The sequence below is a fragment of the Triticum urartu genome, chromosome 4 (assembly GCF_003073215.2).
Source record: "Triticum urartu cultivar G1812 chromosome 4, Tu2.1, whole genome shotgun sequence".
Lineage (NCBI taxonomy): Eukaryota > Viridiplantae > Streptophyta > Magnoliopsida > Poales > Poaceae > Triticum > Triticum urartu.
Window position 1 is genome coordinate 170,421,461 of NC_053025.1, and position 25,586 is coordinate 170,447,046.

Consider the following 25,586-nt stretch of genomic DNA (forward strand, 5'->3'; position numbering starts at 1 on the left):
GCCGCTGATTCTAGCAAATTGCTTTGCCGGTTATAGCATTCACATTGCGGGGTCTGCCTATGCAACAAAATCAAGCATCGGTCCTAGCAAAACTCGCCAATGGTTCCAGCAAATAACGTCATCGGCTGTAGCATCAACGTTGCAAGCATCTACGTCACGTGGTCTGCCTACACAACAAACATGAGCACATGTTCCAGCAAAACTTAACAGCGGTTGAATCTTGTCGACGGCCTGTTTCAACATCTCACCGGTTTCGCCAGGACCTCACCTCCACGCATTGCAGCTTCGACAGGTGCTGGTCGCAGGTTCCGAAGGAGCCGGATGCAATTTTTCCACGGCTTTTTGCAGCACAGGTGACTATCCTCCACCTGAGGGGGGCCATGGGGATTTGCAGGAGATGCATGCGGGAGTTCCCTGGCGTGGTAAAGGAGAGGGCGCCATGGGATTAGCGAGTGATAGAGAAAGGATGAGGGAGGTCGTCGGCCTATTCATGAGAGGGAGTCATGGGGGATTTGGGGATATCGATGTTGAAGGGATGGCCTCAACCATGATAATGAGAAAGACAATGGATACAAGGGGATCCGCATCAAGGAAGAAGATAAGGAGGAACAGGGTTAACCGGTGTGCGGGTCCCATGGCCCATGGACCAGCGGAGGACGTGTGGTCTATTGGATCAAGCCAGATCCAACGACCAACCTGCGATCGACGCGGAGCTTCAGCCGGATAGCATCATTTATTTAAGTTTTTTATCAACTCCTTTGAGTTATACGTACATACTTATCACTCTTTTAGGTCAGCGAGGAAGTATGGTGCAAGGAGAGAAGGCGCCGTGGCCAAGGTGAGGTGGACGTCATCCGGTTTTAGAGAAGACTTCAGTGAGAAATGCCCCAATATGGCATGAAATCGAGCAGGAAGGTAAGGGTTCCGCAGGAAAACGGAAGGGTGCGTCCTGGGGTGGGGTTTTTGTATTGGGATTGTGTGTGGGTGATAACACGAGGGATAGTTCAGACAACCATATTTCTCCCCCACATATGGGCTTGATTTGGGGAGCTCGGACTGTCCAAACGGTTGAATTTTGGGGAGCCTACTGGACGCCCGTCTGAATGTAGGGGCGAGCCCAGACGTACGAGGGAAAAATAAGCTTCGACCTGAAGACGGCCTTAATTATTTGTTTGATTTATTTATATGCATTGTAGCCCGTAGCAACGCACGGGCATTCTACTAGTTTCTTTTAATAATCAGATTGTTTGTCTTGTTTCTTTATCATCGTGACACCCAGCCTCAAAACCACCCCTTATGAAGTCGCATCTGATTAGGCGAGTAATTTGAGGAAATGCCGTACTTTTTCTGGGACTTTATTCTTACTAGTTGACCCGTTGCGCCAAATGGCGCAGAGACCCGCTAAAGACATGTTATCGATGAAAATAGTTTCATTTTGTAAAAACATATTCAATACTGATGTGTTAGACCATGCTATATTGACAATATGTTTATCACCCCAAGAAATCTGAGTGTGAAAAACAAACCATATTTGTATAACATGTGTAGGCAGTTAAGGAAGCTTTTTTTTAGCTGAAAATATGGTTATCGCGCTGACAAATCTGAGTTTGAAAAGAAAATTTTATATAAGAACATTAAATGGCAGAATGACCCAGTGGCAACATGTAGTGCTAAATGTTAACTACAAATCCGTGGGTTATTCGTTTGGGCATCTTTCTCGTTTTTCTAAATTTTGAAATTATAATATACTGGTATGCTTTCCTCTTCCTCATCAATCCCCACAATCGAGATGTGCGGAGGCAGTTCTATGCATGAGCAGGGCTTTCAAGTGGCTATGCATGAGCAGGGCTTTCAAGTGGCGCGCTCTCTGGATGACCCATTACGTCAAATGGCGTAAAGGCCCATTTAAAACCATGAACACTTCGAAAATATTTGCATTTGTTAATAACTATACGCTTGAGCAATCACATAGGACAAAAATTGTAACTACTTTTATAAAAAAGAATAGACTTGTCTTTCAAAATATATACTTGAGCATGCATAATTTGTTATGTTATTCAGGAACACAGAGGCATAAGTTTAAAAAAAATTCAAACAAAGAATGAAATGTAAATAGTTGCTTAATGTAATTATGCAACAAATTAGAACATCGGTGGGTCAAATAACTGAGCCTGCAATTAGAAAGTCCAAATAGCTTACGCTAAAAAGAAGGTAAACATAGGCGACACGGTAAAAAAGAAGGTAAACATAGGTGACACAATAAAGCCAGGTTTGATGAACTCCATTGCACACTTTGTGGTGTTTGATGAATAAAGCTACCCCTCAAAAAAAAAGTGACACAATAAAATGTACTTAATACACGATGAACATTTCTTAGAAATAGTGGTCAATTACATCATATAATTTGGTTCTGTACAAAAGAAAGTTTCCTCTTTTGTGTATATATATCCTAAACACCACCCCTTGCGATGAACTATCTGTCTTTGTCCACAAATTTGGTTATTCACCATCCAGCATGTTAGTTGCAGTCTCCTGAAGCATAGGAACAACATAAGTTAAAACAATTTAGTCAAACATACACTAAAAATATACTCACGGGCATTATCGACAGATTAAACCAAAGTTATAGTGCACCTGTTCTCTATAAAGAATTAACCTGAGAAGGTCATTCTTCAAGCTGACTCCTAGGTCCTAGCAGAAGATGATGCATCTAAGCGAAGCTGCCTGGAGATTTCTTATATGTCCCTTGCTCTCTACTGCAACAAATAGTTGGAATGGCATATAAGATAAGTGTGAGGTACTGACAGAAGCTCACTCTCAAAAGGCACATTCAGTATGTATATGTAATGATATAGATGCGTTATTAATTAAGTAACCTGAATAAGTTGTTGCATATTTCTTCTAGGGACAACTGTTTACATATTTCTTCTATATCCATTGCTCTCTGATGTAACGATTAAAATGGCAAACAAAGTAATTCTTAGGCATTGATATTACTGACTTACTTGTTCACAGGCGTATACTGAAACCGAGAGCATAAAGGTAATATGTTATAGCATATATCTGTACTGTAAGTAACAAAAGAGTAGTCTCTTTCCTTTTTCCACATAACAGTCTACTTATTTGATGCACTTGGACTAACAGGAACATAAGAAAACACCAATGACTAATCATTTGGAAGGCAGCATGGCTGAGTCCTACACATGGCTAGTTAAGCCCTCTTGCCAAGCTGGAAAGTTTCTTACAAATGCGGAAATATCCATAAGATTGCATCTCTCTTGTTCTACTCAAATAATATTTTGCATATATTAGAGGTTTCAAAAGCTAGGTACCAGTTAACTCCTATTGTGTTTGTTTGTATATATATCATTGGTCTGTTTTATTCTAGAGCCTTACTAACCAAATAAAGATCAAAATTTTGAAGTAAATTCTATGCCTAGAAACCAAATAAGAACTACACTGAAAATATTTATGAATTACTACAACTATTCAGACCATTTTAGACTACTTTAGTATGAGACTGTAATCAAGAATAATGAATGTAGGTGATCTGATATCTTGTTCGAACAATAAAATAAATAAGGACAGACAGGCAATGGATTTGACCAACAAAACCAAATACTTCTAGATCTGTACGAACTTCTAAAGAATTGATCAATCTTAAAAGTTGGAAAGGCTAAGCAGATAGAGTAATGATATGTTACACGAATAAGCAAGCATGTCCGCTGACCATAGATAGTAGCTGATTAGCGATGATGCACTCAATGCGAAGCGGTGTTTCCATGCCTATCAGGATAAAGGTATTCTTTTCTCCAAGGGTAAACATGGAAGTGGAGTGATCAAGCACACCGAAAAGAGTTTTCATGAATTAAAAATAATATGGAAATAAGTGTTTTGAAACATAGAATTTTGGAGCTGCACAAAAGATGCAGCTGAAGAGGAGGACAGCCCTAAATGAAAACATCGAGTTAAAAAATTAAGCTAGCAAACCAGTCTGACCTATTATATATTACACATGGACAGTAGCACCTACATATTGAAGCAACAAAATTGACCCAAAAAATCCCCATATATGAACATCACAATCTGTGGGCATTAACTAAACACAAATTAAGCATAGATGTTGTCGGGTAGAAGCTAATATTATAGGATAGGTGACCTACAGTGAAACACATGATATAACACAAAGTTAAAGTATGCTTAGCAGAGGAATTTAGCAACAACACATGGGAACAGATCTGGGCTGTACCTATAGGTAATTAATCTCTGCATAGATGGCGCAGAGTAGTAACTGCCTTGATTTCTTTGCTGTCCCAGCCCCCTTTCCAGTAGCACAGCTCCCTTTTAGAAATTATTGTGGTCAGAAATGAACAATCGCTATGTCTATCTAGGCTTAAAGAACGCATAGGTAGACAGACAGTATAAGAACTGACACCTTTTTTTGGTCATCTACCCCTGGTCATCCTTATCATTCTTTCCTTCAATAGAAGATGAAAGAGCTTCAGCCTTATCATCAGACTTCTCCTGGTGCACCTAGAAAACCAAGTAGTTTGGTAACGGAGCAAGATGAGATATTAATATCCAAAGGTAAATAAATTGGCTCGGACAGGTTTCAGCTCACTCAATCAGTTAGACAGCTTCGAATAGAATTTCTTTATGGCCATCTATATATTTGTATCTCCGTAACATGCGACACTAAGTTTTCTTCCTCATGTGAGATAAGCATTTGATTGTACAATTGTGCAGTTGAGCAAGGCATGAGAGAAAGCTATATCAACACAGCAGCTGTAAGTTTTCTTCCTCATGTGAGATAAGCATTTGACTGTACAATTGCGCAATCAAGCAAGGCATGAGAGAAAGCTATATTAACACAACAGTTATCTTTTGGTGTACAATCGAGTTGCTTTCATATGAGATCTAAAACATGTGCATTCACACGTGCTTATATGAGTAGTAGAAAAGAAGCTTTTTACCTAAGAAGAAGGACCCAATAATCATTTTTTTTGGGAAAGGCATGAAGAGAAAACATTATATTTAGGAGGAGCACAAAAATACAGAGAAGACGGAGAGAAAGCCCAAGAAGCAAAATCCAAGAAACATCCTTTCAAAAGCCCAGGAAGAATCACCAGGCCAGAAAACACAAGACCCTACAAATCCCATGGAAAGCATTTTTTCCTGATAGGAGAAGGCAGCCCAAAAGGAAACCTCAGAAGAAAGACTAAGAAACAAGTTTTTGAAAAGGAATGACAAGAAAAAGACGTAAACAAAAGGGGAGGCAACCTAGCTGGGAAACAAAAAATCCAGAGAACACAAAGAGCAAGCCCAAGAAGCAAAACCCAAGATACATCTTTCAAAAAGCCCATGAAGAATTATAAGCCCAAAAAACACAAAGCCCTGTAAACCCCATGTAAAATAAATCTGTAATAAAAGAGAGGAGCGGCCCAAAGGCCCAACAGAAGGAGCACCAATAAATAAGCAAGACATCAATTATTTGGGCCCGTGTGGGAACATTGAAGAAGAAGCTCAAAGAGGCACTATAAGCAGTACCAAGAATCTTGTTGTGTAAGCAAGAGGCATTTTTTTCTCCAGGCCCCCTAAGGAGCAGGAAACAAGAGGGGTGATCAATGGATTATGAAGAATCAAATTAGAAAGGGCCATTTCTACTTTGTAAAACATAGAAAGAAGACACAGCAAGCCCACAGGGCAGACATATGAAGAATAAAATGTCTAGAGACTTTATTGCAATAGAGGAATTAATCCAAGAAGTACAAAGCTGGCACACAGGCATGAATAAACAGTCAATAGAAGAGAGCTAAAGAAAACGGAGAGAGGACAGCAGATGCGAGTACAGTAGAGTCCAGCAGATGCGAGTATGGTGTGTTTAGATGCCGTTAATTACCCAAATGCTAAAAAGTGCAGCTGACGTTTTGAGCACACACCCTCGCTGGCCGTCCGATCTCCTCGCGTGCGAGATCACAACGCGCAGGTGAATTTTTGTCGGAACCCACGACGCGAACCCTTCGCACGATCGCCCCGTCCACCAACAAATGGCCACTGCTAGGCGTCATCCGGCTGACGTGAGACAATCGTAAACCGCCTCCTGAGCCATTGGATGAGGCCATGCGCAGCCGTCCGATATGTGCCAGTTGGACCACGAGCGCAACCCAGCAGAAATTGACTCCGTCGTCTCTTGAGTGCAGCACTCCTCCATCGCTCTTCGTCATCCCGTCTTGCAGTGCTGCCTGTTGACAACCTTCGAAATCAGCCGGTCATCTCCGCCACAGCAAACATCCCCGTTGCATTGAAGCTTTTGCGTCGTCTAGCTCAACAAGCTCGACGAGATCCACCGAAGATGACCGATGCCTCATGCCGAGTGCGTCGGGAGAGCTGCATAGCAGCGCCGACGAGGTTGCATCGCAGCATCGGTGCCTCATGCCGCGTGCATCGGGAGAGTTGCATCACAACATCGGTGCCTCATGTCGCGCATCGGGAGAGCTGCATAGCAGCGCCGGCGAAGCTGCATCGCAGCTCCAGTGCCTCCTATCGCGTGTGTTGGGAGAGTTGCATTGCAGCGCCGGCGAGGTTGCATCGCAGCTCCGGTGCCTCCCGTCGCGTGTGTCGGGAGCTGCAGAGCAGCGTCGACGAGGTTGCACCGCAGCCGGTCCACAGCGCGCCGCACCCCATCCGACTAACAACACTTGAATGCTTTATCGGAGCACTGGCTGCCACCGGCCAGTGTTGTTTCGCAACACCACAAAACGGCCATGGTGGATAGACGCACTGGCTTGGGACAGTGGCTTGGGGACAGCGCGTCCATGGCGAAGAGACGCATGGCCTTGGGGCAGTGGCTTGGGGACAACACGTCCATGGAGGAGACACGCACGGTTTGAGGCATTAGCTTGGGAACAACACGTCCATGGTGGGGAGGCGCGGAAATCAGCCGTGGAAGGAATCGAGAGGTTAGAGACGAGGGATCAACGGATGGCTCGCCTGTTTCGCTAAGAAGATAAGGTTGGGCAGGGCCCACAACGACGCGTGGCGTGCGGAGCGGGCGGTTTATGTGAGTTGTGTTATCAGCCGGTTGACACAAAGAGATTTCCCCAACAAATCCCTCCTCCTTTCTCCGTGGTGGCCCCCACTCCCGCTGCCGCCTTGGCCCGCGCCCTGTCGCCACCACCTCCACCTCCGCGCCTCTGCGGCCAACATCTCTTCCTGCCGCCCCGACAAGATGCCACCACCACCTCCCGCTGCTGCGGCCGCACACCACCACTCCCGGCATGGTCAACGCCTCCATTAGACTACCTTCCCGCCCCCAAGCGCCGCCTTGAAGTAGTCCCCACCCCTAACCGTCGATAAGCTCAGGGGCCTGCCTCTTCCCGCTACCCCGGCGAGGGACGGAGCTCGTCGCTCCCGGAGGCTGCCCTCCTCCCCGGTGGTGAACCCGGCGAGATATGGACCTCATTGTGATGCGGATCTGGATTCGGGGTCGTCTGTGTCGTCCCGGATGTACCCGATGGCCACCATGCACCGGCCGTCGTGCGCCTACATCCAGTCTTGGCCCGCGCCCCGTCGCCACCACCTCCACCTCCGCGCCTCTGCGGCCAACATCTCTTCCTGCCGCCCCGACAAGATGCCACCACCACCTCCCGCTGCTGCGGCCGCACACCACCACTCCCGGCATGGTCAACGCCTCCATTAGACTACCTTCCCGCCCCCAAGCGCCGCCTTGAAGTAGCCCCCACCCCTAACCGTCGATAAGCTCAGGGCCTGCCTCTTCCCGCTACCCCGGCGAGGGACGAAGCTCGTCGCTCCCGGAGGCTGCCCTCCTCCCCGGTGGTGAACCCGGCGAGATATGGACCTCATTGTGATGCGGATCTGGATTCGGGGTCGTCTGTGTCGTCCCGGATGTACCCGATGGCCACCATGCACCGGCCGTCGTGCGCCTACATCCAGTCGGCTCCGTGCGTCCTGTTCCTGCCCAAGCTCGTCCTCCCGTGACTCCCTTTGTGGAGACTTTTTTGACCCAATCGCTGGTCCGGCGACTCCCAACTGGCGGGCTGACTCCGACAGTCCGACGAGCCCCTCTATTGGTGAGTCCTGATGTCGCTTATGCTGCTGTTGTTCCACGTCTCGTGGTTGTAGAGAGCCCATGTCAGGTCGAGCAAATTGCTCATGGCAGGTCGAACAAAAAATGCTTGTTTACAGAGAATAAAATCGATTGGCCTCTGTGCTTGGAGGTGAGCGTGTGCTTGGCCATGGCAGCGACAGCACGGCCGACGGCGGCGGCTAGAATGTGCACCTCATTTCCTTTTGATGATTAGCAACCAAACACCCAATCCAGAAGGTTGAAGCAGTGCAGCGTCTGATATCGTGTCCTGAACTTCTGCTTCTGCTTCAGTACTTGTAGTACTAGGTGCAGATATATATAGGCGTCAGGAAGGTTTTTGTTCACAGCCAAAGTTTTCCTAAGTTATATATGCATTGTCAGGTCCATGTGGGCACGTTAAAGTATATGTAAGTGAAGATACTGTAAAAATGGAACAATTCTGCTTAGTTCGGCCTCCTGCCGTCCTGCGATGCAATTGCAACAAAATGCAGGACGAGTCGTGTGGCCAGACACCCGTTGTTTTGCGTCCTAACTCTTCTGCTTTCCTGTATTTAGACTTGCTTAGAGCCAGGAACATGTCACTGTTACAAATCTGAACTTTTGACCTTTTCGCTGGTTGCCATTGGTAACTGTTAAAAATTAGAGGCCATGTTGTTTGCTGCAGCTCGAATCTTTTCTTGCTGCTTGCCTGATTGGCCTTTCGGCACTGGTACCTTGTTTTGTTTTTGCTGCACAGGTGATAGATGGCAATGTAAAGCTCTGTATTGTCGTTTATATGTGTAATTCTTGTGTATATTGCCTGTGTGCCATCTTGCGATGTTTGGTGGTAACGGGAAATTGGAGCTGCAATGTCGCGCGTGCATCTGATTTATGAATGGTTGTTTTGATTTTGTATGTGTAGTAGATGTTCGCGCTGCTATTTTATTTGTTTCTACAGTGTGATACACCAGAACTGTTGATGTCTCATTTTCCAGGAGATGAGATGTTGTTTACTTCCCAGGAGACGCCAGCGCGTGTTGCTAGAAAAGCAGGCGCAAGTTGCTATAGATGCGAGAGCAAGTTGCTTGTTGTGTTTTTACCGACCAAAACATGCCCAACGTTTACTAGGTACTTGCCTGGAGATACTACTATCTTTTCTATAGTGGGCGTGTTTTGCGAGAGACGTTGGAGTGAGTTGCCAGAGACTTGTGTGCAAGTTGTGTATTGTGTTTTTTACTGACTAAAGCTTGTCGAACATTTACTAGAGATAGTTTTTCCTGTTGATGCTCAGTTTGGCCATCGCTGCGGGTAAGATCTCTACCAGTTGATGCTCAGTTACCTACCATTATCTTTAAGTTTCCTATATTAATACAAAGTTGCCCACTGCCAATGCTCAGTTGTCTAGCATTGCTAATTTTTTAGTCGCCTGCTGTGATTGATTAGTTGCTTGCCATCGACAATTAGTTGCCTGCAATATTGTGAAAAGTTGATGTTGTTGCCAAGGTTTAGGTAATGCTAGGAAACTTTAGAGATGATGTTATGCAACTTTGGAGATGGTGTTGCACAACTTGACAGTCATGGCTACCAACTTAGGGGGGAGCATTAGGTTGATAGGTAATCATCATAGGAAACTTTACATGTGATATTAGGCAACTTGTCAATGCTGGTAGTCAACATAGAAGTGTTTGGATAGACATGTAGTCATGATAGGAAATCTACCACAAAGTTGCTTCTCGTAGCACCAAAGTTGCCCCTCCCCCCCCCCCCCCATGGTATTAAAGTTGCCTCTGAAAAAAATGTTGATCAAAAGCAACTTTAGAATGATGTTAGTCATTTGAGAGTCATGATAGCCATATTAGAAAATCATTAGTTTAATAATAGTCATAATAGGCAACTTGACAAAAAAATTGCTTCTTGTAGCACCAAAATTGTTCATCCTAGCATCAAAATCGCTCGAAAAAAAGTTTGCCGAAGGCAACTTAATATATAATGCTAGTCAACATGACTGTCATGATAGCTGGGAGCATTGAGTTGATAGGGTAGTCACTATATGCAACATTGCAACAAAATGCTTCATGTATCACCAAGTTGATAGGTAGTCATGGTAGGCAACTTACAGGTGATGCTAGACAACTTGTTAGTCATATTAGGCAACTCAAAAGAACATTGGGTTGTTAGGTGACCATGATACATAACCTAACCGAAAGTTGCTTACCTTATTTCAAAAGTTGCCTCCCCATCCGCCAAAGTTGTCTATCTGACAAGAAAAAAGTTCAGCAAAAGAAATTTCATAGGTGGCGCTAGGCAAGTTAACGTTCAGGATAGCCAACTTATAAAAGCATTGATTTGATATGTAGCCATCATAGGCAACCTAGCAACGAGGTGCGTTATGTAGTATCAAAGTTGATAGCTAGTCATGGTAGGCAACTTACATGTGATGGTAGGCAACTTGGTATTCATCGTATCCAACTCAAAAGAACATTTTGATGATAGATGACCATGATACACAACCTAAGCAAAAGTTGCTTACTGTAATACAAAAGTTGCCTCTCCGTGGCACAAAAGTAGCTTGAGAAGTTTTTCGTCAAAAGCAATTTCACAGGTGATGCGAAGCAACTTGAGGTCATGATACCCAACTTTATAAGAGCATTGAGTTGATAGGTAGTCATGATAAGCAACAAGATGGGTCATGTAGCACCAACGTTGATAGGTTGTCATGGTAGGCAACTTACAAGTGATGCTAGGCAATTTGATAGTCATCGTAGCCAACTCAAAAGAACATTAGGATGATAGATGACTATGATACACAACCTAATTGAAAGTTGCCTACTGTAATACAAAAGTTGCCTCTCCGTGGCACCAAAGTTGCTTGTGAAAAAAAAAGGATAGTCGAAAGCAAGTTCATAGTTGACACTAGGCAACTTATATGTCATGCTAGGCAATTTGGTAGTCATTGTAGCCAAGTCAAAAGAATCATCGGGATGATAGGTGATCATGATACATAGCCTGACCGAAAGTTGCCTATTTGTGACAGCAAAGTTGCTTGAGAAAAATAATCATCAAAAACAACTTCATAGGTGACCCTATGAAACTTGAGAATCATGATAGCCAAGTTTATAAGAGCATTGAGTTGATACGTAGTCATCATAGGCAACCTGGCAGCAAGTGCTTCATATAGCAGCAAAGTTGATAGGTAGTCATGGTAGACAACTTACACGTGATGCTAGGCATTTTGGCAGTCATCATAGCCAACTCAAAGGAACATCCGGATGATAGGTGACCATGATACACACCCTAACCAAAAGTTGCCTACAGTGGTACCAAAGTTGCCTTATAGTGAACCAAAGTTGCCTGAAGAACAAAAGTTCGTCGAAACATATCAACATGGGATCTAGTTTTGAAGAGCACGTCGCCCAGAATCTAACGGTGAAAACGGATCTTAATTTTGTTGCTCCATTCAAAAGTTATGACTTTTTTTAAAAAGTTGAACACACAAAATAATTACACATGAGACAAGATCTTTCTTTTTTTAGAGTGGATTTTTTATCATAGTATTAGGATAAAAAAAATTTGAGTGTGTGCTCAGGAATGCTAGGGAGCACACGTGTGCTCCCTAGTCGCTTGTAATGAGCGGAAAAAGGCTAAATGTTCAAATTATAGTTGAAGGGAGATGAATCTTAACCCTGGATTGAAACGACGTACTACCGACCTGAAGAAAAAGATGAGGCCGGCGAGCAAGATCTCACAGTCGATGGACTTAACTAAGGTACTTTTAAGCACAACATTTATAAAGGAAATTGACCATATACTTTTTTATGAATGATGCAAGACTTATGTTTTTTTTTTGCAAGAAACAACCTTAGCAGGCTGTTGTGTAGAGTTACTGTCAGCGGAAGATGGCGCAGCCAAGAGAAACTGGTTGTAGATTTCTTCTATGCCTGCTGCTCCATCCTGCAGCAATTATTTAGAACAACAAATAAGATGATTGTCAGATTAGATAAGGCACACTTCTTGCACAGAAAACAAATGTTCTGCATCAATATAGTAGATGACCAAAAAAAGAATAAAGAACAGAGCGGAAGAAGAGGAGAAGAAGAGCACGGCAAACCTCAGCCAGCGGCACCCATGGAGCAAAGGAGACCCATGCGTACGACGAGCGCACTTGGCGGCGAACACGATCTTGGCCGTGTTGCCCGCGCGCAGGTGCTCCAGGCCCGACTTGAGCAGCCAGACGAAGAGGTCGGCGACGCTGTCGTAGAGGTTGCGGAAGGCCTCGTCAGAGTCGTAGCGCGCGAGCACGGCCTGCGCGTGCTCCGCCTCCTTCTCGCGCCGGGCCTTGGCGGCCTCAGCCGCGGCGGCGGCAAGGCCGTCGACGCAACGCCGCTTGCCGCTCTTGCCCCCGGGGCCGCCGCGGCGACGTCGTCCTGGTCCTTGCGCTCATCGCGGGGGTCGTGGAGGAACCTGGTGAAGCCGGCGAGGTTGGTGACGAGCGTGCGCGGGTGGATGGCGTGCATCCAGAGAGCGGTGACGTAGAAGCCCTTCCTCTCCCCTTTCCTCTCTCTCTCTCTCTCTCTCTCTCTCTCTCTCCCTCTCTCTCTCTCTCCCTCTCTCTCTCTCCCTCTCATCTTCTTCCTTATCTCTCCCTCTCATCCTCTCTCTCTCCCGCGGATCTAATCGAGCGCCGCCGCCGCCGTCACCCTTTGCCTGTAGGCCGCCGCGGCCGCCAGGGATGCTCGCCTCCATGCCCGCACCTCGGCCCACGGGATCCGAGATGAGGAGGTTTGGGCGCCATTGACGCGGGAGGATGCACGAGCATGGAGGCGGCTAGGTCGATGGAGACGCGCGAGGTGGGCTCGCGAGATATTTTGCCAGTCCATCTCCTCTCTCCAACCGCAGACGGAGGTGAGGCACGCAGGACGCGCACACGATGCATCAGTCAGCCAGGGGTCCACGCGAACATGCCCCAGCCAACCCGGCGCAGTCCGCACAACCAACCACCCTGACGCAGTCCGCGCAGCTGACGAGCGGGACCAGTAGCAGGACCGGCCCACCTGTCATCGCGATAGGAGAGACGCTGGTGCATAAGCCAGGTACACATGCACCGGCCGAGCCCTGCGCAGCTGCTCCCCTAACGCACGACGCGGGCGCAGCGGACGAGACAAGCAGCGTGCGTGCGAGCGGCGGCCCCAGACACGTTTGACCCGAGAGAAACACCGTGGGACGTGCAACCAGTTCAACCGAGGAGCGGGGCCAGCAGCAGCACAGGTCTACCCGTCATCGGTCCAGCGCAGCAGCACAGGTAACAGAAGAATAGACAGTGCAGCGACGTGGGTTTCTCGCGCGCACGCGGCGCGGCACGAGCGGCTGCCTCGCGCCCGCGCACCGGAAAAAGCAACACCCAGCCGTTTCGATCCAAGTGGATACAGCGCCGGCCCACACGCCCTCGTCGAACGGCTAGCGAAGGAAGCCATCGGGGGAGCATTCTGGGAGCGAGTTGGCTAGATTATGTTTTGTTTTGAATAACATACTACTCTATCCTATAATACTCCCTCCGTCCCGGTGTATTGGGCATCTAACTAAAATAAAAATTTCCCAAAACGCTAAGGCGCCAAGCACTAATACTAGTTGCATGTGTAGTAATTAGACCCATCTCTTAATTACAGTGACCAATGCATGCCGTTTGCGTGGTGTGCTGATTGGGATTTGAAGCGACCATGGGCTGCATGCATTAGCCGAACCACCACGGCTTTAATCTCCCTAATTAATAGCACGTTTTGAGTTGGAAAAAGAGCAATGTGATCGGCTTGATCTACGGTTCAGTTCTCCTCCTAGCTCAATCTCTACATGCCTAGGTTGCGATGCACCTTCTTAGATGACTAATACACCTAGACAGAGGGAGTATAAGACTAGTAGTGCCCCAGAGGGAGTATAAGACTAGTAGTTGGGGCACGTCCGTGGCACGCCGTTTGAGGGGCATCTGGGCGGTGCCAGGTAGATGAACGCCCTTTTTACTTTCCTTTTTGGATCAGGATAGCAGCACATGTACATGCAATTCTTGATGGAACTTATTGTATATTGGAATATCACCTGATGAAGAAAAATGCCACGCCCACAATGATATAGCATTGACAGGAGCATGTTGTTGTTTGGCAACATAAGATACATTAATAGAAATTACACGCACATCGGCCCCGGGAGCGGTGGCAGGCCCTTGATGACTCCCTCTAACCGTGCGGCTGGCAAAGCTGCGGCAGTAGCTCGTCGTCGCGGACGGTGACGACCCTCCAGGACACGGTGTTGATGGAGGCACGAGAGAGATGTTGAGCTTGGTCTACAGGTCCCTTATGGTAGCCCTAGTCCTCTCGATGGCAAACTGCTCCGCACCGTTGGGGTCTTGGTTCCTCAACTTCCTTGCCTGCAAATGAGTTCCACTTCATATCTTTGGCATGACTGGTTCTGAGCTTCTAATGATTATATGAATTCTGAGAGAAGCGAGTGTGCTCGTTCAAACATACACTGACTTCCGGCTCACCTTGTGGCTCTGAAAGAGCTGGAATGGCTCCGGTGAAGGTTTACAGACGCCAACTTGCTCGTGAAGATAGATAACCTGCTTCCGGTTCTTCTTTTCTGCAAGGACTTTTCCTCAGCAAACATTTGTAACACTGGTTATATTTATTTCAGTTCTTAAAAAAGCATGGGACAAATAGGAGAAAATAGAGGAATATCAAGGTAAGATCCTAGGAAAGGATGCCTCAAATTAATTGAATGCCCACTGAAATGAGTCAGACATATAATGCAATATGAAATAACATTCTTCAAATTGTGCAAAGGAACTACCTTTGTTGTCCCATTGGCTCGATAGACATCAAAGTGGTGTCAACTGATTCAGTCTCTGTCTATCTACAACGTTATTATATCCTGCAAGAAAAAGCAAAACTAATTATACCACCATAAGTTTTATACAAACCACACCAGACAGATATTAGATCAAAACGGACAAGAAAGCATCAACGAAGTTTAAAGATTCCACCCTCTAGATTAACATTGGACTGTAGACTTGACAGCGAAATCAGTTATTTGCAGCTTCTTTCCACAAAGTTTGCAAAAGTTACACAAAATAACCATTTTTTTAACATTGCCACTTTTTTAGAAGAACTCAAATAACCTTGTTGTTCAAATATGAGAAAAGTTATAGCTTAATGATTAACCAAAGTTCGTTTTCTTGAAAAGTGTATCAAACTTTTACGAGAAGGCATGTGCGCATTTATCTTGTCTCGGCACATTCGGCTGCCATGTTTCGTCATTAGTCTAACTCATGTACATCAATATGGGCATATGCTATAACATTATGATCTAATAGTAGAACATCGATCAAACATACGATACTATATTATTAGAGTTCAGAACCATCATAGGCATTGGTACATCTAATGAGGATATGTACGACTCGCCCTGGAGCATGGATGGGTACAATGCATTGTAGTTAATCCAAAAGCGAATACAAGCTAACATGAAGTGCTTTCAGTTTGGCTGGAAAAGGGGGCCTAATGAGGCCATGACTTGGCTTTGTCAGAAGCCTGTTGTACGCAATCGCAAGAAACGGCCAGCAGCAGTGCAATCCGGATACTCACGCCTGCAGTGATTTTGTAGCATTGCCACTAGACCTCTTATGCTTATATTCACATAAATCCAAGTGAAGCTGCATCAAGAAATATATTTCAGACATGAGAAGCAACAACAGTAGCTTAAGAAAAAAACATGTTACATATAGTAATATTTCCTTACAGCCTAATGGTACGAACAAATCAAAGTTGCTGGATTTGGCAGTGTAGCTAGAAGACAGAAAATGCAAGTTGACTATGATGTCACTGCTAAAGAAGCATAAATAGCATCTATGTCTAGTGAAAAAACAGAACAAAAGGAATTATCTTCATGTTAATCCATCTATATCTAGCATAATGATTTTGTAATATGATAGTACAATAGTATAATAAATGATCTTGTATGGCTACCGCATGAAGTATGGTGTAAAAAAAGAAAATTGAGTGAAATAAGTCATGTCGACATATAGTATAAGAAATCAATAAAAAAGGGATCATACATCATGTACACCAAACCGGGTTGATCTCCCTTCTTAGACATGATAATCACTTCCAAATTAAAGACCAATGCTTGCCTATAATTCTAGTTGGAAAGTAACCTCACTTCTAAGAAATCTGAAGGTTCTAATTTCCAAATAATCCACTCCTTGAATGTTCTCTCATGATTCTTGAAAGAAACCTTTGAGCTGGACAAGAATAGTAGCAAAAGTAAGTAAACATGAAAGAACAGATCAACTCAAGGTGCAGATGGGAAAGCAAGATCATTCAGTAAAACTGAAATATTTATCAATCAAATGCTAATAGCCATATGACACAACCAGCAAGGTAAGAAATCGATCGGATCATGGAGGAGCTCACCCAGAGTTTAGGCCCGTCAATCTGGCCGTATGGACCCTAGATGTAGAGAGAAAGCATGCATGTTCTTCTTGCTCCCACAGAACCACAGCAGAGTAGGGGTTGGAGATCAACTAATAAACATGGAGAGATCCATATATGCCAATCAACTAATAAAACACCACCGGAGCAGCATATGCATACTTGGAATATGAACATAAATAAGAGCAACTGCTAATGACAAAAAGAAATGACTTGATATTCAAACATTACGCCATCGATAGGTAGAATACAGAAAGTGTATCTGTAATAGTAGATGTTCCCATTGACAAAATGAATCGTGTTCCCATCTTCAATTTTCCTGCAATTTCACCTATTTTTCATGCCTCATTAATTATCTAGGGAATGAGACTATGATGAACAGGCGAGCACTAAAGTTTAATGCTAACAGCCTTCCACAAAGCAGATAACACCAGTAGCCAGCTTTTCAAGATCAATTAGCATAGCTTGTCTGTCAGAAATAAATTGCATTACGAAAGCATTCCAAGTCTACCTGGCTGTCAGAAATAAATTGCAGCAAATAACACCAGTAGCCAGCTTTTTAAGATCAATTAGCATAATTTGAAGAAAGCTTAGCATGCATATTGTATTCATCACTCTGTTAGAGCAAATTTTGGTTGGTTGCGGCAATAGCAGGTTGATGAATTTCATGTACTATCAGTACTGTGCAGGTGCATCCAAATCTGTATGATAGCAGAAGAATAATATAAGCAAGAAGACAGAGTACTTCCATGCAAAGAACCATAAAGAAAGGTATAAAATAGGAGTTTAAAGAGAATCTTTGATGAAAAACCTCACAAAAAGTGACCAGAAACTAAATCTTAGAACAGAGACAGATCTTGTGTCAGCATAATAAAAATGAAACGGCTATTTGACTAATTGAACGACCAATTAGATAGAGCAAAACCTAATGTGGATAATAGCTAGTCATCTGAACGGATTAGAAGGCATGAGGGAAATTACATATGAAGCGAAGCAGTACATCTAATTATCAAGATTTTAATCCCCAAATAAACATTATAAAAGAACATGAGAATATTTCGTGGTCGCCTTCAATTGACAATCTGAGAACAAGATTTGCAAGAACATTTAGTATGCAGACATGTTTTTTTTTATCAATTTCCTTGGGAGTTGGGTAAAGTAACTCTTGTTATATATAAGTGAACATAATTACGTATAGTCCAATCGGTAACTAACAAGATATGCAAGTGAAGTGTCCAGGCTGTGCAAACTTACAGCCTGAGATGGTTTCTCACGTAGAAAATGCAACAAAAGCGACCTTTGCAAACACCAAATCATTTTGGCACCGCTGATTATTGCGTGCGTCGGGAGGGTTGAGGTGTGGCTGTTGCAACGGCGTACGCACGTCAATGCTTGCCATCGTCCAGGACCCATAGCAAACAGAAGAATCTTGCGCATCAGGACCCGCAATCCAGGAAATGGGAATAGAAAACTGAGATGCAGTTGAGTTTGCCGACGAAGATAAAAGATTAGAAATGTCGTCAATAGAAGCTAAGCAAATAAGATTTCAGAAGGAAAGTAAACAAATAAAGTCAGTGCGGGTTACCTTTCAGTATCTGAATTAACAAACGCCAGCCTTTCACCCAAGACAAGATCAATGATTAGCTACGTAGCTACTCAGCTAGTGTTGAGGTCCATAGTACATAGCTAACAGATGACTAATCTTGATCCCCTTAGTCTGAACTATAACAATCTAATTAGAGTTGCGGTGGCAAAATAGAACCTTTCAGATGGTAACTGGGCAATGGAATGAACAGGTAGAATTTTAATTCAGTAGCACACTTGTCGTTTTACACAAATTCATGGACCATGATTCAGCTACCGAGTCAACTTCAAAACCCTAGCTGTTTAGTTCTATCTGGTTTCTACTACATGGTTGACGTAATAAACAGAATTATCCTCTCTCTCTCCCTCTCTGTGTGTGCGTGCGCGTGCGTGCGTGTGCGCGCGTGTGCGCGCGCGCTCTGTGTGTGTGTGTGTGTGTGTGTGTGTGTGTGTGTGTTAGATGCTGACCCCCAATTCATTCCATCCCTGAAACAAGCAAAATCATGAGTGCCGCAACCCACTTCTCAAACCAAACCCCCAAACAATGTACGAATGAGAGAAGGCACATCTAATCGTCAGTTTCAGTTTAATTCGCTGGAAGTGTGAGAAATTGTGAGTATTGTATAAACTACTTGGTTGGTCTTCCCATAATCAGTTCGTCCATTCACCCCAAAGGGAAATACCGCTATTTGCCTTGATTCCTGAACTGATGTGTAGCAACAGTGTTGTGAGTTTTGGGTGCCAAATCACCTAAAACCAAATAGATTTGAAGCAATGGAGACCTATGAGTGCCACTGCCTACCGACCATCTCAGCACCAGCATCTACTATTCTAGAACTGGGTTTAATTTCGAGCTCGAAAAACTTCCCCAACCCAATTTCCACTTGCTCCGAGTTCAGAGTGGTGAGAAGGGCAGAAGGCACACCCTATGGATGGCGTGGGATGGTAATCACGACGAAATGGTAAAAACTGGGGCGATGGATAGATGTGTTGGACCTGAGCAAGGTGGCGACGTCAGAGGAGGAGGACGAAGCCGGAGTCGTCGACCTCGAGCTCCTTCGTGCCCAGCTCCAGGATCTGGTCCATCTGCCTCCGGATCCAGGCCAGCACCGCCAGGCCGCGGGCTGTTTGATCCAGTGTACGGGAAGGAAGGAGATGGCGCCGAACCTGCGACCACCCCGAGCCTCCTGCGCCGGACGCCGATCCGGTCCAGGACTCGACTAGGAGGAGAGAAGCGGGGAGGAGAAGACGCAGGAGAAGCGGCTGAGCCGGCAACGCAGGGACCCAGGAGAGGAGGAGGCGAGTGGAGAGGGGATGCACCGGATCCCCACCAGGCACATCGACGAGAGCCGTGCTCCTTCTACAGAGGATGGGGACGGCGCAGGGCAGAGAGGAACGGACTGGGATCAGGTGACATGCCTACAGCATGTCACGCTGCAACATGCGGCCTCCCATCCGCCCTCCAATCTCCATCCAACGTCCCACAGCTATCCAAAGCAAAAATATATTCCCAGGCGAGACTACACGGGCTTAATGCATCAGACTACTGTTTTTCAGAGTTTGTTCAATAGAATCACCAACTTTTCAGTCATTATACAGTACAAAACAGTAGCTATATTTATTTTTACCGAATTTGCATAAATTAAATTTCAAACTTAGCTATACAAAAAAACCAAAAAACTGTATGCAAACAGCAGTCATGTAGCAACAAAAACAGCAGTAATTTAACAATACAAATTTAGTACCACTTGATTGAAATTCAGTATTAAAATTTCAAACTTAGCTATACAAAAAAACAAAAAAACTGTATGCAAACAGCAGTCATATAGCAACAAAAACAGCAGTAATTTAACAATACAAATTCAGTACCACTTGATTGAAATTCAGTATTAAATTTCAAACTTAGCTATAAAAAAAAAGGAAAAAACTGTATGCAAACAGCGGTCATATAGCAACAAAAACAACAGTAATTTAACAATACAAACTAAGTATCACTTGATTGAAATTCAGTACCGCCTGCTTGTAATTCAAAAGCTCAATACATTCAAATTCAGTACCACTTGCTTGTACACTTAGGCTACAAAATAATATAGTTAACCCCATACTACTATAGTTAACCATGTCCAAAATACTATCTAACAAGCTCCATGCTAGAACAGATAATCATCATCATCACCACCATGTACAAAATATTATCTAAGGAGCTTCCATGCTAGAACAGATTATCATGGTCAGCCGTCAAGAGCTGGGTGAAACTCATAATATTATTGCACTCTTGAAGCACCAAATTTACCTCGCAATAGCAACAACAAATCTGTTATTTCCATCCAATACTCTACAACATGCAGCCATTGATCTTTCATACTCACCTTGGAAAGCCTCAAAAATAATCGGAGTGTATACTTCGCTTGCTTCCACCAACATAGGAGTCTTCATCTTAATTATTGGTATATTCTTTATTGCATCGTATTCAGAATCTAACTCAGCTCTTCTTTTTACTGCCACTGTCCTCTCAAAATGCATCAAGAATCGAAGAATATGAAAATCTGATTTCAAATGATTTTTCAATGCATTGTTGAAGCTCTCACTTAATTGTGTACTTCTCACTCCCAAGCTAAAGACATCTCTCATATAACATTCAGCCCATTTTTCTTTCACCTTGTAGATACTATCTAACCAAGTTTGCTTATGCACTTTGAGCCTCATATTGGCAAACGCTTCTTCAAATGCAACCTTGTCTTCATAGCCATACATACAAGTACCAAAATCTGTGAGAATATGAGGCTCTTTTTCTTCACCCTCCACTTCATCTCTCTCTTCTACTTCATCTTTTTCTTCGCCCTTCACAAAAGTTAAGTGTTTGACAGCATTTTGCATTATATGAAAGGTGCACAATCCATGATATGGTTCTGTGAAGACCTTTTCTATGGCTTTTCCCATTGCAACATCTTGATCTGTATAGATAGTTCTAGGTTGCCTTCCATTATGTGCGGCTAGAAAAGTCTCAAAGAGCCATATAAAGGAGTCACGTGTTTCATCAAACATCAATGCAGCACCAAAAATGGTTGTTTTTCTGAACTGGTTCAGCCCAAGAAAAATACCAAATGGCCTATACTCTTTGTTTGTGCCAAATGTAGTGTCAAATGTGACAACATCGCCAAAGTGTGCATAGTCAAGTAGCATTTTAGCATCAACCCAGAATATGTTGGCTATATGCTCCTCACTATCCAACTGCAAATGGTATTGGAATGCTGCATTCTCAGCCTGCTTGTCACGAAAATAATTCAACATACTTCCAGCCTGTCCATAAGCCAACTCCCGCTGCCGCTTGCTTCGCAAATGGTTCTTTCGGTCACGACAAGTGTAACCAAGGTTGTTAGGGCCACCAACTAGACGACAAGCATACTCATGTGAAGCTTTTGGCATAATTCCAGAATCATCGGCTGTTTCTATCTCGAAAGCTTGCACTTCTGAAATCTTCCTTTGTGATGCTAACAAGTGGCAGGTTTGTGGCAATTGAAGGCGGTGATTGTGATCCAAATCAACTTCGGTGACTTCAAAATTGTTGGCAACTCGATCATATGTAACAATCACATGAGCCTTACAATTGGTTCTTGTTTCTGCTCTAATACGCTTTGGCTCATGATCTGTTTGGTTTTTCCTTCGATGGCCTTCATTGGAACAAACAAACCAGCGTGAAGTAATCACACCATCACATCTGCTTTTGATTGTGGATCTTTTCCTCACATCAAAGCCGATGTGACCCCCATAATCTACCCAAAACTCCCAAGCCTCTTCCGAATCTCTGAACCTCATACCAACTTTGGGTGTCCTCTTTCCAATTTCTGCCATTGCACAACATTTGATTCTGCAAAACGAAAACAAAGTATATAAATTAGTGGACTGCAATCTTCTCGGTTCCGGTAGCAAGGATGGTACAACATGTCAAGACATATCTGTATATTCATGTCAGGATGGTACAACAACTCATATATAAAAGATAAATTACTCACACTCACTCTGAATATGATGATTCAATATGCCATCTAGTTTACATAGGAAAAATGATGGATCCAGAGTTTATCCAGAGTTTTGTGCAGCTGCCAAATGCACATGCCAATTAAGCATGTCCCCCAAATACTATTATGCAGTCTCACAGTAATCTGCAGTATACTATGATAAATTAGTGGACTGCAATCTTTGCCATTGTTGCAAACTCATAGAACTACACATAATTTAACTTGTTTTGGTGCAGCGATGATATTGATGCAAAGTCATAGAACTACACATATTATCAGTTAATTCTGAAACGAAACTAACCCAAACCGTGCTAACTCTGAACCCAAACTGCACGCATCAAACTGATGTGAAGGAAGAGGAAAGGTGACCTGGGAAATCAGACGTGGTGGTCAGGGTGGCGCTCCTCCGTGGACCGCGGCGGCAAGTCGCTGCTTCCCGGCGCACGACGGCGCTCTTCTGGTTCCCCGGCGACTTGGCGGAGCTGGTTCCCGCGGGGGCTCGGTGGCGCTGATTACCACCGCGGCGAGGCGGAGCGCTTCACTGGGGCGGCGGCGGCGCGACCCTGCGGGTCCTCCTCGGCGGCGGCGCGGCCCTGCCTGTCCTCTGCGGCGGCAACGCTCGGCGCCAATCTCCCCTTTTCCCCGCCACAAATTGGTTCCGAGCGGGCAGACCACCACGATTTGGTCCAAGCCTGTGTAGTTTATCGCTTGGGAATATATTTTTTCCTTGGATCACTGTGGAACATTGGATGGAGATTGGAGGGCGGATGGGAGGCCGCATGTTGCAGCGTGACATGCTGTAGGCATGTCACCTGATCCCAGTCCGAGAGGAACGGGGAGGAGGTTGCGTGCGGGATTGGACTCTGTTTTGTTTTTGTCCCAGCGTTCTGTTTTGTTTTTGTCCCGGCGATCTGTTTTGTCTTCCACGCTATGATGACGTGGTTATCGCGGGAGGCGTCTTTGATGCGCAGCTGAATGGTTTTAATGTTTTTGCAGTTTAATTTAAACTGCAAAAACGTCCTATATTATGGGACAGAGGGAGTACTTTTTTTATTAAACTAGATGATATCCCGCACTTTGTTGCGGGACTTGGTAGGAAGACAACAACGCATGGATCTTTTTTGGTTTTCACAATGTATAATAACCGGATATATAACTATTGACATGTTTTGTCTTCATTAGATATTGGTAAGCTACAAATCAACCATGTTAGATACATATACTGACCACAAAGTGGGTAAATATGTGCATGCGGTATTTAGAGTATATCTATATATCATCATGGCAGTTCTTGTCGCTATGTTAATTCACTAATTGTACTTTCATGAATGTTAGGGTTAGCTTCACCAATCTTGGACATCATTTCCATAATATTTTTTAAATCAAGAATAAAGTAACCCGTTTATTTGTAAAAGAATGCAGAAATTCTTATAAATTTAAAGATACAGTACTGAAGTAGCATTTTCAGTTATAGTATCTTTTTGCGAATCAGTTCGAGTACTTCTTATTTCCACATTTTTCTATTGCCCTTAATAAAAACCCCAGACAAATTTATAATATAAAGATAAGATTGTAATTTTATATATAGAATTGTGAAAAAATGTCATGTACTTGTGTGTTGTGCCTTCTCCCGCGTACTGGAGACGCCGTAGCCGGCAGCGTGTCCCACTTAGCGGCACCACAAGGGAGGCTCCCGTTAACGGTGATGGTGTACTCGATGGCGTGTCATGCGTAGCAGCACGACGGAGGCGGCCACCATGTTGCAGAGAAGGCGACACGACGTCTCCCAGCAGACATCATAGAAGGGAACTTGACATATTGTTTCAATACTTTAATTAAAACTATAATCTGAAATCTAGCTCCAAAGTGAGGTGAATAAATCAGCAAAAAAAACAGTAGCAGAAAGAATAGGAAACCTGGTCCTTACATAGATAGAACAACATGCGGCTTCAGACCTGCCATCAAGGAGTTGAGTATGCCCCAACAATTGCGTCAAACCTGGTCCTTGCATATATAGAACAACAGGCGGCTTCAGTAGCAGAAAGAATAGGAAACCTGGTCCTTACATGCACGAGCAGAAGTACGCCCCAACAATTGCGTCAGACCAATGCATGTTCAGACCTGCCATCAAGGAGTTGAACATATAAATTTCATGGATGCTCACGGCACGTCTTGGCAATATTTTCAGCTTGGGGGTCTGGAGGGGGCACTTGATTGAAACGAGAGCGACCTGGTTGATCTAAGATGTGCTGTTGTACAAAGCATCAACAGACCTCAATTGTTTTGGACGTGCAAGCTGTAGCATTGGCCTGCAACCTATCCTTGTAGTAGGCCATGGTGGAAGTGCACGGAGGATATTTAACGTAGGAAACTGAAAAGATGAACCGAAAAGGAAACCAATCGATGAAAACGGATGGGTTAATGCCTCAGTCAGTTTCACATGCATGTATGGCTGTATTTGTGATCGGAAGGACGCGACCATTGGTGATGGAACATAAGACGATCAACGCGAGTAAATGCGATGTATTTACGTATGGATTGGCGAGTTGATTCACCGAACTTAAAGTATAGAAGGTGTTGTTGCAAGGCTATCTGTACACTGGTTAAAATATTAACAAATTAATGGTCTAGGAGCATTCATGAAGTGGACCACAATCGGCTCGTGAGAGACGGAGAGATAGTCAGGGAGAGGTAATTGCCAGGGTGAGATTGTAATCTGTAACTGAAGTGGTGACATGGCAATGTGTTGATGTGGACAATCTGCATGTTGAAAGAATGCCTTGTAGTGGGGATGAACTTCTTAAGAATGTAAGATTAAATAGTACACTTTTCATTGATAGCTGGATAAAACACCACATATTAAGTGTTTTCCTACTTTTACACGTCCAAGCCGATAAGTCATATTTTTTAGGATGGTTTTGTCCTCAATCATTTCAAGTACTGGTTGAGCTAGTTCGATCGTGATCGCCGCCTACCCGTGTAGCCTGCCAGGTGGCGCCGCCTCACCGTGACTCCTCCGGGCATCCCCCCCCCCCCCGTGACTCCTCATCGTGTCTACCAGTTCTCCCGCGACTGCCTTGTCCTGCTTCTTCTCCTTCCCGGCGGTGCACATGTATGTTGAAGGAAATATGCCCTAGGGGCAATAATAAAGTTGTTATTTATTTCCTTATTTCATGATAAATGTTTATTATTCATGCTAGAATTGTATTAACCGAAAACACAATACATGTGTGAATACATAGACAAACATAATGTCACTAGTATGCCTCTAATTGACTAGCTCATTGATCAAAGATGGTTAAGTTTCCAAACCATAGACATGAGTTGTTATTTGATCAATGGGATCACATCATTAGGAGAATGATGTGATTGACTTGATCCATTCTGTTAGCTTAGCACTTGATCGTTTTTGTTTACTGT

At 44.3% G+C, this 25,586-nt stretch overlaps 1 protein-coding gene and 1 long non-coding RNA gene across 19 annotated transcripts; both read right to left on the minus strand.

Annotated features, from left to right (window-relative positions):
* Window positions 1–2,260: 2,260 nt before the first annotated feature.
* LOC125551220 lies at window positions 2,261–23,212 on the minus strand. 4 transcript variants are annotated; one of them, XR_007302283.1, is made up of 8 exons: window positions 23,201–23,212; window positions 12,195–13,971; window positions 10,302–12,037; window positions 9,806–9,873; window positions 4,436–4,533; window positions 4,250–4,341; window positions 2,635–2,756; window positions 2,261–2,532 (listed from the first exon to the last, which is right to left on the minus strand). It is a non-coding gene; the product is annotated as an uncharacterized LOC125551220 (long non-coding RNA). The 4 variants fall into 4 exon arrangements; XR_007302284.1 differs by lacking the exons at window positions 9,806–9,873; window positions 10,302–12,037; window positions 12,195–13,971; window positions 23,201–23,212 and adding an exon at window positions 7,580–9,799 and having other exon boundaries at window positions 4,436–7,177; XR_007302285.1 differs by lacking the exons at window positions 9,806–9,873; window positions 10,302–12,037; window positions 12,195–13,971; window positions 23,201–23,212 and adding an exon at window positions 4,974–9,799.
* On the minus strand, window positions 14,924–22,876 carry LOC125551218. Of its 15 annotated transcripts, none has more exons than XR_007302278.1 (7): window positions 22,536–22,871; window positions 19,144–22,015; window positions 18,149–18,280; window positions 16,546–18,034; window positions 16,292–16,373; window positions 15,718–15,785; window positions 14,924–15,004 (listed from the first exon to the last, which is right to left on the minus strand). XR_007302278.1 is itself a non-coding variant. In XM_048714374.1 (6 exons), exons 2-6 carry the CDS (start codon window positions 17,998–18,000, stop codon window positions 14,952–14,954), a joined length of 501 nt encoding a protein of 166 aa, XP_048570331.1. In that variant the 5' UTR covers window positions 18,001–18,034; window positions 19,144–19,365; the 3' UTR covers window positions 14,924–14,951. The 15 variants fall into 15 exon arrangements, 1 of the variants encoding a protein (XP_048570331.1); XR_007302277.1 differs by having other exon boundaries at window positions 16,546–17,264; window positions 17,818–18,034; window positions 18,149–22,015; XR_007302275.1 differs by adding an exon at window positions 22,161–22,310 and having other exon boundaries at window positions 16,546–22,015; window positions 22,536–22,876.
* Window positions 23,213–25,586: the final 2,374 nt, after the last annotated feature.